This window comes from Scyliorhinus canicula, chromosome 9 (assembly GCF_902713615.1).
Source record: "Scyliorhinus canicula chromosome 9, sScyCan1.1, whole genome shotgun sequence".
NCBI classification, from domain to species: domain Eukaryota; kingdom Metazoa; phylum Chordata; class Chondrichthyes; order Carcharhiniformes; family Scyliorhinidae; genus Scyliorhinus; species Scyliorhinus canicula.
Genome location: NC_052154.1, coordinates 131,861,168 through 131,878,840, shown reverse-complemented (window position 1 = coordinate 131,878,840; position 17,673 = coordinate 131,861,168). Strand labels below are relative to the sequence as shown.

General features: G+C 48.4%; 1 protein-coding gene across 1 annotated transcript in view; it reads right to left on the bottom strand.

Moving 5' to 3' along the window:
• LOC119971702 (fascin-like) overlaps positions 1 to 15,775 on the bottom strand; it is a 68,640-nt gene extending 52,865 nt beyond the window's left edge. Inside the window, exons 1-2 of the mRNA XM_038807610.1 lie at positions 15,213 to 15,775; positions 1,759 to 2,040 (exon numbers count right to left, since the gene is read on the bottom strand). Coding sequence (XP_038663538.1) covers positions 1,759 to 2,040; positions 15,213 to 15,738 — 808 coding nt within the window. The 5' untranslated portion in view covers positions 15,739 to 15,775. The remainder of the gene's footprint in view (positions 1 to 1,758; positions 2,041 to 15,212) is intronic.
• Positions 15,776 to 17,673: the final 1,898 nt, after the last annotated feature.

The window sequence follows — 17,673 nt, the reverse complement described above, 5'->3', positions numbered from 1 at the left end:
TCTGGGTTCCGAGCATGCGCAGCACGCCCGCATTTTTAAAGCCGGTCGCAGCGAATGCCGCAATGGATGGCTCCATGATCCTCCCGACACCCGCTCGTGACCCACTCGTGGGCCGTGACCCCTACTTTGAAAATGCCGACATTAGGAGGCAGACTTACCCTGGCTTCACGATGAAGGTCATTTGTCTCATTCCAGCACAGTTGCCCCGTTCTCTTGTGCTGTGAGCTGTCATGGCTACAGTCACCCAGACGGGAGTGGTGAGCTTGGTTGTTGGATGTCTGCGGGAATGGGGGTAGAGGTTGTCACGTCTCTGCTCCACACCATTGAAGGGATCTGTGAGGTTTCCCTCTGAAATCTTGGTGCTGTCTTCCTGAAAGCTGTCTCAACTGGACAAGTGCAGGGGAGTGCTGGGAAGGTGTTTAAAAGGAGCGCCTAGTGATTGCAGGGATCAAGAATTCCCCGGGTAAGTGAATCAGAGGCAAGCCACCACGAGCACGGCGTGAATCACATGGGGGAAAAAAATTTGCACAAGAGGTTGAATAATCAGTGAGTTTTTCCCTCTTTGGCAGCGGCGGGATTCTCTCCGGTTTTCTCACTGGAACCGACACTTCGAAAAAATACGGTAAGATTCTGCCAAGGGTTCGAGGCAATAGATTATTAAGATGATAATAAGCTAGTCTTGATTTTGTGTTCGCAGACTGTAAGTAAACTTATTTGTTAACCTGCCATGACAATCAAAACCCATCCCATCACTTGAAATGGAAAGCCCATGATCCCTTTTTGTGACCGTGAATAGCAGGATAGAGACATGGGCTCAGGCAAACAGTGGAGTTTTTGGAAATAGGAAAGTTGCAAAGGCAGTCAAGTTTGTTAAAGAGATGTGAAGTATTTTATTAAGGTAGAGATTGGAAAATCTGAATGATAGTAGCATGGAGTTTCCTTTATTTTTAATCATTACTTACGTTTAAATTGTATGGATTGAATTGAATGATCTGAATAAAACAATTGCTTTGTACGTTCACCTTAAAATGAAGTAAAGCAATTTAAATTATTTGTGCCTGGCATTGTCTCACCAAGTGTTTGCTAGGTTAGCTTTTAAAGTTGTATGTGTATGAAAGATGTCAGGTCAAAGGGTGTATTAGCATTACATCCTTAAGAATTGGGTACTCTAAATTTATTTTAAAAAAGGATTACATGCTTGGATTACTCTGTAATATAAATGGATGTAAGACAATGTGAGTTAATTCCCACTCACTGCTTATGGAGGGAAAGGCACCACTGCATCTAACCAGGTACCTAGGATAGACTCAAATTTGTTATAATAAGTGAAGGTTTTGAAAAGTTCAGATCAGGTAGGAAAGGACTTCCGAAGTACCTCAAACAAGAAGCATTCTCTGCAGATAAAGCGGCGGTGATAGTAAATGAGGCTCAATCTGCTCTGCTATTAATAATTGCTGATTTAGGACATCATTTTGGCTACAAGAAGTATAATTGTTCATATCAGAAATACTTTAAACCCTTGAAAAGGCAGAATGGTTGGATTTGTTGCAACAATGTCTACACCTGAAAAATTAACTTGCACAAATGTTAACTAATCTGCTGAATGTGTCTAGCATTTTTGTTTATTTTCTATTGTGTTTGTATATTAGTATATAGGATGTTAAGCTTATACTTTGTGGTGAAACCAAAATTGTTAATATTCTGACAACAAGTTTATAAAAGCTGTTCTAATGTCATTTGATGCATTTTGCTTCTTACCTGGTTTAAGACTGACATATTTGCTGTTGAGTATTGATCTGATGGTGACTTGCCCAGGGCTTGGGTCAGGAGAGAAAAGTTCCTCCAAGCTGGGGCTGTCAGTTTTAATGGTTCTAATATAGCTGTCTCTTCCAGTTAGAAATCTTCCTTCATTGTCCTTTAAACAAATCATTCCACACCTTATCTCTGGGATGTACAAGGTCCTTGATGACTGACAGGGCTCAAGTTTCCCATTCCAGGCAATAAGATCTCCACTACTTGTCCTTAGGCTATATTTCTTCTCTTTGGGAACAAAATGAAATGAAACTTTTTATATCACATCATAATGTTATAAAAGATTTACAACTCTTTCTCAGATGGAAAGCTAAGAGATTTGATTAATCTGCTGTTGCCATTATCACAAAATTCTGTTATTATTGTCACTACAACCCTTCTCACAAAACCTACACTTGGCCACGTTTCTCTTGCAAACTACTCCCAATCTCCAATCTCCCTTTCCTCTCCAAAGTGCTTGAATCCGCCACCCAGGTCCGTGTCCTTCTTTCCTGGAACTCCATGTTTGAACCCCTTCAATGAAGCTTCCTGCCGTACCCAAGCACTGAAACAAGGCCCTTCAAAGTGGAATTGCCCTTATCTTCTTCCCAGTCATAGCCAGAGAATCATCTGCAATGGCTTCTGTTATGGGCCAGGGTTTAGAAAACTCAAAAGTATATCATGGAGTTCACCTGACCTAAAACTGTTTATAGATTTTGGTTATGAGAAGCACAAGGGCCTGACTTTCAGGTGTTATTCAACACAGGCCTTAAGCACTTTTAATCAAAAACAAGCTTTATTGTTCAAATTTAGTTAACATTTTTATAAACACACACAGTAAGCATTTTTATCAACTATCAACATAAATACTCCACACAGGGCAGCACGGTGGCACAGTGGGTTAACCCTGCTGCCTCACAGCGTTGAGGTCCCAGGTTCGATCCCGGCTCTGGGTCACTGTCCATGTGGAGTTTGCACATTCTCCCGTGTTTGCGTGGGTTTCGCCCCCACAACCCAAGGATGTGCAGGATAGGCGGATTGTCCATGCTAAATTGCCCCTTAATTGGAAAAAAATAATTGGGTACTCTACATTTAAAAATTTATTTTTTTAATAAATAAATACCTCACACAGCTACAGTAATCTATATATTACCCTTAATAAATTCCCCCCTTTAACTGTTCCAATTTAATAACAATATCCTATAAACCTGAAACCCCTTTTCAAAGGTGTGGCCCAGCACACAGCACTCAAGACCTGGTATGGATGCTCTTGTTTCCTTTCCTAAACAGCAGGTTTGAATTCCTTCCAGAAACCAATTATTTCTTTTAAGTTATCAAGTAATCTGGAAATAGCTTTTAAACTGAAGATAGAGAGACAGGCCAAGATACTTCTTTTTCTGAGTACACCAGCTAAATGTGAAAACAAAAATAAAAAAACTCAGAGCCACCAAAGCAGCCCAAAACCAAAGGGAAAGTAAAAACAGCTCGCAGAGCCACAGCCCAGCTCCACCCACACAATGACATTACTGAAGCCATGTTAACCTATCTACATGTTGCCCCATGGTATTAAAACATACCAGGGGGCATTTGTAAGAGCACCAAGGCCCTGTTGTTTGCAGTGGCCGCACCCATGGATTTTTCTTTCCCTTGGAACTCTTTGGTTCCTCTACCCTACTTCCCCTGTACTCTGGGTCGTGTCTCCCCTCCTCCCCTTTTCCTATCTCACCCCCCCCCTCCCTCTTTTCTCTTTTGCCTGTTTCAGTCCACACTCCCTTATTGGTTGCTGGTCACAAACAGGTCCTCAAACAAGTTGATGAATTGCTCCCATGTGTTGCTAAAGCCTACCCCCAATTCTCTGATGGCGAATTTTATCTTTTCCAATTTGAGGAATTCTGCTAAGTCAGACAGCCAGTCAGCGGCCTTGGGTGGTGCTGCTGGTCCCGCCAATCAGGAGTCTCTGGCGGGTGATCAGAGAGGCAAAGACGAGGGCATCTGCCCTTCTCCCTGTAAAGAGTTCTGGCTGTTCCGAAACCCTGAGGGCCACCAATAGTGGGTATGGCTCCACCCTCACCCCCATAACCTTGAACATGGCCTTGAAAAAGGCTGTCCACTACCCCACATGTCTGAGACAGGACCATAATATGTAGGTCAAATAGGCCGGGCCTCCCTGGCACTGTTCACATTTGTCTTTCACATCTGGGAAGAAGCCACTCATGCGTGTTCTGGTCAAGAGCGCCTTGTGCACTACATTTAGGCTCAGACCTGCATATGAGGAGGTGGAGTTCGTTCTATGCAGTGCTTCCACCCAGAGTCCTCCTCTTATCTCTATGTCCAGCTCCTCCCCTCCCACTTTTCCCGCGTCTCGTCAAACGGTCCATTACCTAGTCGAGCAGTCGTTCGTACATGTCAGTGCAGTTACCGTCCCCTAATTGTCCAGTGTTAGAAGTCTGCCCAGTAGGGTGTGTCCGTGTAGCTCTGGGGGTACGTTCCTTAGTTGCATGTACCGGAGCTCATTCCCTTTCAAGAGCAAGACCTTGTCCATCAGTTCCCCCAGGGTCGCTACATTGGCCTTCATCAGTACCCCTTCAACCTGTCTCCATCTTTTAAAGGAGTCGTCCATTGTTGCAAGTGTGAATTTATGTTTTTTGCAGATGGGGTCTATTGTGACATTGCACCCAGAATAAAATGGTGCCTGAGTTGTTTCTGAGTCCTCACCGTGGCTGGGGGAAATGATGTAGGGGTCATGGTCAGTGCTACTTTGGTGAAAAAGGCTTTGCGGATGAAAATCAGGAGGGACCTGAACAGGAACATATAGAACATACAGTGCAGAGGGGGGCCATTCGGCCCATTCGAGTCTGCACTGGCCCACATTAAGCCCTCACTTCCACCATATCCCCGTAACCCAATATGCCCTCCTAACCTTTTTGGCCACTAAGGACAATTTATCATGGCCAATCCACCTAACCTGCATATCTTTGGACTGTGGGAGGAAACCGGAGCACTCGGATGAAACCCACATAGACACGGGGAGAACGTGCAGACTCCTCACAGACAGTGATCCAGCAGGGAATTGAATCTGGGACCCTGGCGCTGTGAAGCCACAGTGCTAATCACTTGTGCTACCCAGTTGAATCTTGGCAACACGTTCAATTTGATAGTCTTCATTCTCCCCACCAGGGAGAGTGGGAGCGAGTCACACCTGCGAAGGTCTCTCTTTACCTCTTCCACCAGATTCAATAGGTTCCACTTATACATCTGTGTCCAGTCGTGGGCTATCTGGATCCCCTCGGAATTTGGTTTGAGCCAACTTGAACGTCAGCAGAACCTCGCCCGCCCCGTTCACGGGTAAGATTTTGTTCTTGCTCAGGTTGAATTTGTAACCGAAGAAGGTTCCAAACTCCCTTCAGCGATCCATTATTCCTCCCATGTTGGCTCGGGGATTTGAGACATCAAGGAGCAGGTAATCTGCATGGAGTGAGACTCTTGTCTCCTTGTCTCCCCTCTGGATGCTTCTCACCATCTGAGAGCGATATCCAGTGGCTCGATTGCCAGGGCAAAGAGCAGCAGGGGATAAAGGGCATCCCCCCCTTGTCCCTCTGTGCAGCCAGAAGTATTCAGAGCTGGTGGTGTTTGTCCATACACTCGTCATAGGAGTGCTGTACAGTAGCTTCACTCATGATGTGAACCCTTGCCCAAACCCAAACATTTCTAGTACCTGTACCTCTATTCAACACTGTTGAAGGCCTTTGCTGCATCTAGGGAGATGATCACTGGAGTCATAATCACGTTCAGCAGGCATCTGATGTTTGCCATTAGCTGTCTGCACTTGACAAAGCCTGTCTGATTTTCCTCGACTACCTTCAGCACGTAACTGTCCAGCCGCCTTACCAGGGTCTTCACCAGGGCTTTGGCATCAGTGTTAAGGAGTGAGATGTGTCTGTGTGTGTCTATATGACCTGTACTCTGTCGGGTCTTTGGCTTTTTTAGGGATCACCAATATAGAGGTCTGTGTCAGCGTGGGCAGCACGGTCCCTCTTGACAGCAAGTCATTGAACATCTCCTGTAGGTGCTGTCATAATATACATCCATGTATATAATGGAGTGCAGATAGGCAGTGATTGATACACAGGATGACCAGTAAGCACAAAGAACACAGCAGCCAATCACCAGACAGGACACGACTATTATAAAGCCAGAGGGCACCAGTTTTCCCGCCCTCTCGGGATCCAGCCTCTGAGACAGTCAGAGCTCGTGAGCATTAGCCAGTGCAAACACCGTGTGGTAGTCAGTTAGTCTGGTCAGGCTAGCCTCAGGTCTCCAGTCAAGTCAGCATAGTGTCAACCCACAGTTGAACATGTAAAATAGTTAGATGTTAAATAAAATCGTGTTGCATCTCATCAAGTGTTGGAAGTCTGTCTCTTGCTACACTGCATCAAACACAGTCCACATAGATCCAGCCTACCCAACACATCATGGTACCAGGTTTGGATACTGAGAATTGACGGACCTACCTTGAGTTAATCAGCGTTGACCAGCAATCAGCCATCCAGTGACATGGACAACGTCCGCCCTCCTCCGCAGCTCCGCATCGCCGGCAACCCCGGTGCAAATTGGAAGATCTTCAAACAGACGTTCCAACTCTATCTCAAAGCCACCGACCTTGAGGCCACACCGGATGCCAGGAAGATCGCACTTTTCCTCTCCACAGCCGGCAACCACGTCACACACATCTGCAACTCCTTTACGTTCGCTGAAGGCGAAGGCAAGACAAAATTTAAAACAGTCCTGCTGAAGTTCGATAGCCACTGCGACATTGAGGTGAATGAGAGCTTTGAACGGTACATTTTCCAGCAGAGGCTTCAGGGTAAGGATGAGCCTTTTCAATCCTTTTTGACCCATCTCTGCATCCTCGCGCAGTCATGTAACGATGACTCGTTTTCTGGGTCCACTCCGATTCCCTTCGCCAGCAGCTCCTGAAAGTCAAGCAGCTGATCCTCACCATCGCCATCGAAACATGCGTTCTCCACGAGCATGCTAACAACCGGTACTCCCACATCAGTGCGACAGAAACGGCAAAGCTAAACCCCCGCAAGGCAGAACGGGTGCAGACCATCACACAAATGCAGGGCCTGAGTCTTTGTGAGGGTGGCAATTTTGTGCGCTTTTCCCGAGCTCCAGCTTATGCGCGCCACGACTGAGGGGACGTCAAGACTGACGACCAGCCTGCGCAGGTGCGTACGTCATTCGACAGCACTGCGCATGCGCATTGGCGCACGGAACGTGCTGATGTTGGCGTCATGACGTGTCCAAATTGTGGCTCGCATCCGTTTCAAGCTGGACACCGGCGCGTCAGCGAACCTCATTTAGAAATCCGATCTCGACACCATCCGCGTCAGACCAAGCATTCTTCCACCGGCCTGCCAGCGCCTTGACTACAATGGCAATGCCATTGCTGCCAGCGGCTCATGCCAACTCGGAGTGTCCAATAAGTCAATGAAAGCGACACTGCGGTTTGAGATCGTAGGACCTGACAGAGCATCCCTGCTCGGTGCTCGGGCCTGCAAACTCCTGAACCCGGTTCAGCGAGTCCACACCATGTCATCCTCACAGGCGACGGCCTCACCTGATGAAAACTTCCAGGCTCAAATTGATGACATCACAGCGCAGTACCATAGCATGTTCGAAGGTATGGGCACACTCCCATACCGATACAAAATCCTGCTGAAACCAAACGTCACCCCTGTGGTTCACGCACCACGTCGGGTGCCGGCACCCCTCAAGGATCGCCTCAAGCAGCAGTTGCAAGACCTCCAGGACCAGGGCATCATATCAAAGGTCACGGAACCCACGGACTGGGTTAGCTCCATGGTTTGCGTCAAGAAGCCGTCAGGGGAGCTTCGAATCTTTATCGACCCCAAAGATTTAAAGCGCAACATCATGAGGGAACATTACCCGATACCAAAACGAGAAGAGTTAACCAGCGAGCTGGCTCATGCCAAATTCTTCACGAAGCTGGACGCCTCCAAGGGGTTCTGGCAAATACAGCTGGACACATCCAGTCGCAAGCTGTGCACATTCAATACCCCGTTCGGTTGCTACTGTTAGAACTGATCATCTCTGCCTCAGAGGTATTTCACCGCATAATGGAACAGATGATGGAGGGCATCGAGGGGGTGCGAGTGTACGTCGACAATGTCATAATCAGGTCCACAACTCCTCAAGAATTCATTGATCGCCTCAAGCGGGTATTCCACTGGATCTACGAGCATGGCCTCTGACTCAACAGGGCCAAATGCTCATTCGGTCAATCAGAAATTAAATTCCTTGCCGACCACTTCTCGCAGCAAGGTGTGCAGCCAGATGCTGACAAGGTTTCGGCGATCAACGAGGACAAGAAGGCGGTCCTCCGCTTTCTAGAGATGGTCAACTTCCTTGGGAAGTTCATTCCCAACATGGTGTCCCACACCACAGCCCTCCGCCATCTCGTCAGAAAGTCAACGGAATTCCAGTGGCTGCCCACTCATGAGAAAGAATGGCGTGAGCTGAGGGCAAATCTCACCAAAGCCCCGGTGTTGGTGTTTTTCGACCCCGCCAAGGAGACAAAAGTATCCACTGACGCGAGCCAGGACGGTATTGGGGCGGTGCTCCTCCAACAGGATGATTCCTCCTCCTGGGCCCCAGTTGCGTATGCCTCTAGAGCCATGACGCCCACTGAGCAACGGTACGCTCAGATTGAGAAGGAATGCCTGGGCCTACTAACAGGAATCGACAAGTTCCACGACTATGTATATGGCCTCCCTAAATTCATGGTTGAGACGGACCACAGGCCATTGGTCCACATCATCCAAAAAGACCTCAATGACATGACGCCACGGTTACAACGCATCCTTCTCAAGCTACGCCGCTACGATTTTGGTCTACACCCCAGGTAAAGAGCTCATTGTTGCAGATGCCCTTTCCGGGTCTATCACCACACCGTGTGAGCAGACTGACATTGTCTGTCAAATCGACGCGCAGGTGCAATTCTGTGCCTCCAACTTTCCGGCCTCTGATGAGAGGGTCATTCAAATTCGTGAGGAAACGGCCAGGGATCCTCTGCTCCAGTGGGTGATGCCGCACCTTACAAATGGCTGGCAGAAGGGACAGTGTCCCCAGTTTTACAATGTCAAGGACGATCTGACGGTGGTCGGCGGCATCCTCATGAAGCTTGACAGAATTGTGATCCCGCAGAGCATGCGAGTTATGGTGCTCAGCCAAATCCACGAGGGTCACCTGGGGGTCGAGAAATGTCGACGCAGAGCTCGGGAGGCAGTCTACTGGCCGGGCATCAGCCAGGACGTTGCCAACACGGTCCTCAATTGCCCTGCATGTCAAAAATTTCAGCCAGCTCAACCTAAAGAAACTCTGCAGCAACATGAGATAGTGACCTCCCCATGGTCCAAAGTCGGTGTCGACCTTTTCCACGCCAAGGGGCATGACTATGTCCTCCTGGTCGAATACTTTTCCAATTACCCCGAAGTGGTGAGACTGTCCGACCTCACGTCGGCGGTGATTAAGGCATGCAAAGAAACATTTGCCAGACATGGGATACCATCATGGTGATGAGTGACAACGGCCCCTGTTTTTACATCCAGGAGTGGTCTGATTTTGCCCGGCTATACAACTTTCGGCACGTCACATCGAGCCCCCACTACCACAGTCAAATGGGAAGGTCGAAAAAGAGGTCCACATCGTCAAAAGGTTACTATGTAAGGCTGCAGACTCAGGCTCCGATTTGAACCTGGCGCTGTTGGCATACAGAGCGACCCCACTGTCCACTGGGTTGTCTCTAGTGCAGCTTTTCATGAACCACACTCTGCGACAACGGTTCCAGCCATCCACGTTCCAGACCTTGACAACTTCCCGGTCATACAGAAGATGCAGCAGTCTCGGGGCCCAACATAAATCAGCATAAGACGCTCACGGTAGCATGGTGGTTAGCATCAATGCTTCACAGCTCCAGGGTCCCAGGTTCGATTCCCGGCTGGGTCACTGTCTGTGTGGAGTCTGCCCGTCCTCCCCGTGTGTGCGTGGGTTTCCTCCAGGTGCTCCGGTTTCCTCCCACAGTCCAAAGATGTGCGGGTTAGGTGGATTGGCCATGCTAAATTGCCCGTAGTGTAAGGTTAATGGGGGGATTGTTGGGTTACGGGTATACGGGTTACGTGGGTTTAAGTGGGGTGATCATTGTTCGGCACAACATCGAGGGCCGAAGGGCCTGTTCTGTGCTGTACTGTTCTATGTTCATGCCATGGATCTCCCCGAGCTGGTCCCAACTGATCGAGTTCGTGTACAGCTGCCTGACGGTGGCTGGTCCGCCATAGCGGTGGTGGTCAAGCAAGTGGCCCCAAGATCGTTCCTCGTTCGCATGGCTGATGGCTCTTTCCTACGACGCAACAGGTGGCCGCTGCGCAGACTTCCACGCCCGCCACGTCCACTGCAAACAGGCAGTGATTGACACACAGGATGACCAGTAAGCACACAGAACACAGTAGCCAATCACCAGACATGACATGACCACTATAAAGCCAGAGGGCACCAGTTTTCCCGCTCTCTCGGGATCCAGCCTCTGAGACAGTCAGAGCTCGTGAGCATTAGCTAGTGCAAACACCATGTGGTAGTCAGTTAGTCTGGTCAGGCTGGCCTCAGTTCTCCAGTCAAGTCAGCATAGTGTCAGCCCACAGTTGAACATGTAAAATAGTTAGATGTCAAATAAAATCGTGTTGCATCTCATCAAGTGTTGGAAGTCTGTCTCTCGCTACACTGCATCAAACGCAGTCCACATAGACCCAGCCTACCCAACACATCAGGTGCAGGCCAATGCTGCTGGGACGTTTTATAGACTTCCGCCGGGAATCCGTCTGGACCCGGTGCCTTTCCCGACTGCATGGAGTTGTTAAAAAAATTTAGAGTACCCAATTTATTTTTTCCAATTAAGGGACAATTTAGCGTGGCCAATCCACCTACCCTGCACATCTTTGGGTTGTGGGGGCGAAACCCACGCAAACACGGGGAGAATGTGCAAACTCCACATGAACAGTGACCCAGTATCAGGATCGAACCTGGGACCTCAGCGCCGTAAGGCAGCAATGCTAACCACTGCACCACCATCTTGCGCCTCATGGAGTTGATGCTGTCCATGACTTCTCCCAATTCTAGTGGTGCTCTCAGTCCCTGCCTCTTTTCCTTCCCTACAGCTAATTAGTCCAGCCTGTCGAGAAACCATTTCATCTTCGAGTCCCCCTCTGGGAGCTCGGAAGTGTACAGCTCCCGGTAGAAAGTCTCAAAGGCCTATTGATTTTGTCTGACACTGTGACAAGCTTACTTCTTGGCCTTCGCCTGTGCTATTTCAGCTGGTGAGCCAGAAGGTGGCTGGCCTTGTTGCCATGTTCTTAAAAGGTCCCCTGTGTCTGGCGGAGTTGGTGCACTGCTTTCTCAGTGGAGAGCAGGTCAAATTCCATTTGTAGCTTTTTCCTCTCTGCCCGTTACATACCCGTCGATGTTTGTTGTGACATTCTTTCGCAGACAACCTTTTCAGCGAGGAGGGCCGTTTCCAACCTCCATGGGGATAGTGGTGGGGGCTGAGCCCGGCCTGTCTCCACCCTCACATGGTGCATGGTCAGAGATTACTATTGCGGAGTATTCGCCCCTACCACCTCTGGAAGCACCAATTTACCCATTACAAAGAAGTCAATACGGGAACATATTTTGTGTACTTGGGAGAAGAAGGAGAACCCCCCCTCCAATCTGCTCCATAAAAGTGTTCAGTTCCTTTGCCATCACTGATTGTTTCTCTGATTTGGGGCTGGATTTGTCCTTTGTTGGGTCCTGTACACAGTTAAGTCTCCCACCATGATGAGTTGGTGGGAGTTTAGGTTGTAGGTTGGGGATCTCCATCATGTTTTTTTTTAATAAAGTCCACGTCGCCCCAGTTGGGACACAGGTGCTCCTTCCAGCACGCCACTAACTGTTACGTACCCCGGGTCTCTCACCGTGTTTGTCGCTGTGAAGGTTGTCCTTTTGCTATAAACAGTATGGCCACCCCCCTTGCCCTTGTACAAAGACACACTTGGTATGTCTGCCCTATCCAGTTCTTCCTTACCTTCAGTCGGTCCTTCTCCCTCAGGTGTGTCTCTTGAATGTCTCTTGAAGGAAGACTATGTCGACCCTCAGGTTTTTTAGATGGGTGAAGACTCTGGATCTTCTCACCGGGCCATTGAGTCCCCTGACATTCCAGCTGAATATTCTGATGGCGGGGTTTCTGCCCCCCCCCCCCCCCCCACCCACCTCCTGCGAGGTCAGCCATACTTACCATGAGGATGTGCCTCAGCACGTCAGGGTTTCCCGTTGTTTGTGGGCCACCCAAAATGGCCACCATTGTCTTCTTTGCTCCAGCCATCCCCACATGCCACCTGTTGTGACCAGCGTTCTGCCCTCTTCCCCGCCCCCTGCCTAATCCCTAACCCCACCCCCCAGTGCCCATTTGCACTTGCAGTCCCTTCTCTTTTCCTGTATCCCTATTGGGTCCCACCCTACCTAAACCCCCTTTTATCCCTCATTTTCCCCCCACCTCCCTGGTTCACTGTTTTGCACCCACCCCCACCTTTCTGCCAGGTCCTACTTTTCAGGAGCTGCACCACAACTCCCCCTATTTTACTCCCACACATTAGCATACTCCTTCCTGGCAGCAGCTCTATTCTCCCTCAGCCCGTCTTGTCCTCCCCCCCCCCGCTCCCTTTCCGTTTCAGTGTACCTCTGGCCTCTTTCCACCACGCCCCCCCCTCCCCCCCCCACCCCCAACAGATCATGGAGGCGTTTAGAACAAAAAGAAAGTCTCGTTTATGAGTTCTTGATTGTCCATTATTACTGTCTTCCCAGCCCATTTTTCACCTTGTTTTAAATAAAGCCACTTTGACCCCATTAAGCTCCACCCAGCTCTGCTCCAATGTGCTGGTAGACGTAGATTATGTGTCCTCGCCCAGTTCAGCACCCACTCTTTGTCCTGAAATTTTATATGGTTTCGCTATTATTGCCCGTGGTGGTTCTCCTCATTTGGGCATTTGCTAGAGCGACCTGTGAGCCCTGTCCACCTCTGGGGGTTCAACAAAGCCTTCCCCTTTGACCTACTTCCCATGGATCCTCACAACATACTCTGCCGGGTTTCTGCCCTCTGTGCCCTCAGGTAGCCTGAAAATCCTCAGGTTCGGTGGCGACACCTGATCGTCAACCTTCTCCTTGAGCACTGTCTGGGTTGTTATCAACGCTGCCACCCCGGCCTCGAGCAAGGCGTTTGCGCACTCTGTTCAGTGGCTGCGTTCTCCAGGTCTCGCACCGTCGCTTCCGGGGTCTCCAGTCTCTGCTCCATTCAACGCCTCTTTAATGGGGGCCAGAGAGGTTTCCATGGTCGACCTCATGGCCTCCTGTATAGAGTCCCTGGCCGGGATTCGCCGAGCTCACCACGCCGCTCCGGCATCGGGACATGATTCTCCGGCAACCGGAGAATCGACACCAATCGCGCCCGCGCGGTCGATGTGGCGCCAGTCGGGGGCCGCTGAAAGAGGCCTCCACGACAGTTCTCCGCGGTCAACTGGCCAAATTCCCACCGAATCTCGCCGGTGCGATTTCAACCTGGTACCACCCTGCGGGAGCTCAGACCCGCAGCCGCGGTGGCCGTCCTGGTGGGGGGCGGGGGGGTGGGGGGGGATCAGACTCCGGTGGGGCCTCCACGGCATCCAGGCCCACGATTGGGGGCAACCGCGGGTGCCCCTGATCTGGAGGAGGCCTATCTCTTTCCGCGCGGGCCCGCTGTCGGGCTCCGCCATGTTGCGTGGTGCTGGGCCAGAAACAGGCATGTGCCGGCGTGGAGATTGCCGTTGCGTGCATGCGCAGGCCCGCGCTGGCAGTGCAGGTTCGCATATCGGCGCCAGAGCAGCGCACAGCACTCCGGCGCCATGCTGGCCCCCTGAGGGCTGCTGAATTGCTGGGAAAGGAGGCCCATTGGCGCCGACGTGCACCACCCCGATGTTTACGCCAGCGTCAACACTTGGCCGGGATTCTGTTTTGTTACCTTTTGTATCTGGGTGAAAAGGGCCTAAATGAAAGTTCCTAAGAGAGAACCACCTTTCGTGCAACCTCTCAGCTCATGGCTGCCACCGGAAGTCCTGTTGACCTCAAAAATGGCAGCAGCTGGTGTTAAAAATGGCTTCAGTTCCTCTGGTCCAGGATTTCAGCTAAACTTAGCCTGGTGGAAAGCCCAGAGATGTCAATGTCAGGCAGATGTACCCCATCATTGAATGCCCTGCTAACATTCATGCTATAAACTTACAGATGAAGAAAAGTGAGATAATGGAGAACAGTTGATGTCTGTGGATGTGGAGAGAAACAACAGAATTCTGTGATACAGAGGGATCTTGGTGCCCTCTTACATGAGTCACAAAAGGTTAGCATGCAACTATAGCAAGTAATTAGGGGATGGAGTACAAAAGTAGGGATGTCTTGTTATAACTGTATAGATCATTGGCGATACCACACCTGGAGTACTATGTACAGCTTTGGTCTCCTTAGTTCAGAAAATATGTACTTGCATTGGAAGCTGTTCAGAAAGGATTCAATAGGTTAATTTCTGGGATGAAAGAGTTGTCTTCTGAGGAAAGATTGAGTAGGTCTGACATATACTCATTGGAATTCAGAAGGATAGAAGATGATCTTATTGCAACATCTGAGTCTGAGGGGACTTGACAGGAAAGATGCTGCAAAGCTGTTTCCCCTTATGGAGAAATCTAGACCCAGGGTGTCACAGTTTCAAATTTAGGGGTCTCCCATTTAAGGCAGAGATTAGGAGAAATTTCTTCTCTCAGAAGGTTGTTGAAATTTGTAATTCACCCCAGAGAGCAGTGCAGGTTGGATCATTGAACATATTTAAGGTTGAGTTGGACAGATCTTTGATCCAAAAGGTTATGAGGTGCAGGCAGGAAAGTGCAATTCAAGTCACAGTCAAATCAGCCATGATCTTATTGAATAGCGGAGCAGATTCAAAAGGCCAAATGGCTTACTCCTGCTATTTCTTATGTGGAACAGTGTCCTTGCAAAGAAGTTAGCATCTACAGGAGTTTAAAGGAGAAAATTAGAAGGAAAATATTAATGCTTAAACAGTACTGCCTGAAATTCTACCTTCTTGTCTCAAGCAGGTTGTATTGTTAGATATATCACTGGGGATGTACAGAGGGGATGACAGAGAGAACATTATTACCTCTGCTTCCTTATACATCTTCCTTCAATCAAAGCTGCAGTGGCAGAATGCTGGAGGAAATTGGGGCAAATTTACAATACAGGCAGGCTCTTAAGAAGGTATAAAAAAAGCTTTAAAAATTGATTGTTCCTTGTACCTTTGAAGTTAAACATGAGCGCCATAACACACTCTCGGCCCCAGGGCAACTCACTGTCACATTGTACGGCGTTCTCATTGGCATCATACCGCAGGTATTTCTTCTTGCCTTGGTTGAACATGCTGATATTGGGATGGATGGCTAAATGCAGTACCCATTTCTCGCTTTCTGAGATTGCCTGAGCAAAGCAAGTGATATTATCTTCTGCTCCTCCCAAGTACCGTTTTGTTTCTTCAGACTGGAAGGAGACCTTGCCGTCCAGATGAGTGATCATTACAAACTTATTATAAGGATTGGGAACCTCCCGATCGCAGGTGATTTTCCCATTATTATCTCCAGCTAAGTATCTCCTCAGAGAGCTCCTGATGTGGACCATGGGGGAATTCTCCTTCAAAAACTCGATGGTCCAGATCTGTTTAATCTTCAAGATGGTACTGGTAGCATTCACTCTGAAATTGAAGTTCTCTGCTGTCAAGTATTTTTGGGCTGAGTTGATCAGACCAACTGGAAGCACCCTGTAAACCATCTTCCCTTGTTGATATATTCAGCTGCAAGTGCTACCAGCACAGTTTGCACCTCTGTGACATCATTAGTGTACTCGAGCTGGGTAACTGTGACATTACGTATCTTTGTGACATCAGGGAAAATCACTGTGTACATAGTGAATGGGATGAAGACAGGATAAGGCTTGGGCAGTAGTACATGGCGAACCCACCACTCACTGAGAAAATATTTCCAATTTCCGTTTCTCAATTCCATAGATAAAGATTCTGCAAATAAGAAAATTGATTTTGTGTACACTAACCAATTCACGTTGTTTACCACACACTTGGGACAGTTTCGCCAAGAAAATTTAAATTAGTCTGATACTACCACATAGAGCAAAGGAAGGAGAAAAAAGCTCAACTTTCCCAAAAATGATCATATTTGGCCCCAATGTCCAAGAGAATCATGTGTTACATGAGGAATAAATAACATATGGATGGCTACCAGGTATCAAAAGTGGGTACAAAATGAAACAACAAAATAGCTGACTGGAGCAGTCTTCCTAGACCCAAGAAGATTGAGATTTGATTCTAGTTGAAAATTAATTTTAAAGTTTTGTTTTCCCCATTTTCTTCCCTTGTTCTGCTACCCACAAAAACAAAATTGCCAACCCTTCTCGGGCTTTTGCCACACTCTTCTAAAACTGAACACCAGAAGATACACAAGAATTGTCCAAGTTCCCCTTCTCTCCAATTTTCATTGTCACCTTGAAGGAAGTTACAACAGAGATCATAAACTTGAGTGAGTGAAGACCCAGGCGCTGGATTTTACGTCAGCAAATCAAGCGCACTGACCCCATGTGAACTTAAAAAAAGGGTGATGATATTGGGTCCCAAATTACGCAAGATGAGTGGACAGAGAAATTGGCAGGCCACCTGGCATTTTGAAATTACTAATTAACAGCTATTCAGATCCAATTATCTGTAATTTTTTTGCCTGCTGCATTTTTCGCGGGACATTCATGATAACATTTGGGACTGTTTTATAGCAGTTATGATGACATAGCACAAGAGTAGAACAAAAGGCCTACCGTCTGGAACATGGTTGAATGTAACCGCAGGTTCTGCTCGGGAATTTGGCAGCGTCTGTATGTTATTCAATTCATTTTAAAATATTTTTTCATCATTCAATAAAGAGCAGGAGGTCTTTAAACTTGTAGCCATAACCAACTTCCTATTCATGGTATTACTCCACTTGTGCATGACATCCCAGCTCATGGTGCCAGTTGGGTTCAGAGTTCCCCTTTGAAACTCTTAACTGGCCTCCTTTCCATTGGATAGCCACAAATTAGCCATCTGATGCTTTTTTGGAGAAGTAGGAGTTAATGTAAGCCTACATTAACACTGCAATGAAGTTACTGTGAAAAGCCCCTAATCGCCACATTCCCGCGCCTGTTCACGTACACGGAGGGAGAATTCAGAATGTCCAAATTACCCAACAGCACATCTTTCGGGATTTGTGGGAGGAAACCGGAGCACCTGGAGGAAACCAAGGCAGGGAGAACGTGCAGACTCCACACAGACAATGACCAAGTCTGGAATCAAACCTAGGACCCTGGAGCTTTGGAGCAACAGTGCTAACCACTCTGCTACCATGCAAGGAAGTGGATGAAGAATAATGAAAGGCAGAGGGTAAACTGTGGGGAGGGAAGCTGGACCCCAACAAAGCGGCATGAAAAGCTCACAAACAAGGGGTCAAAGGGATACCACATCGTTTACTGGAAGAGGATGCAAGAAGACTCCAGATGTGGTGATTAGAGGTCCTGGTGGGTGAAACATGGGTGCCTCGTAGGTGATGGGCTTAGAGGGAGTGTGGTTTAATTGAGGAACAAACTTCTTATTGCGGCTGCTGTACTTTTCCCTCTGAGTTTCTGACATCCTGCATGGTCTGGTGAAGATAGGTGGGATGAAGTGAT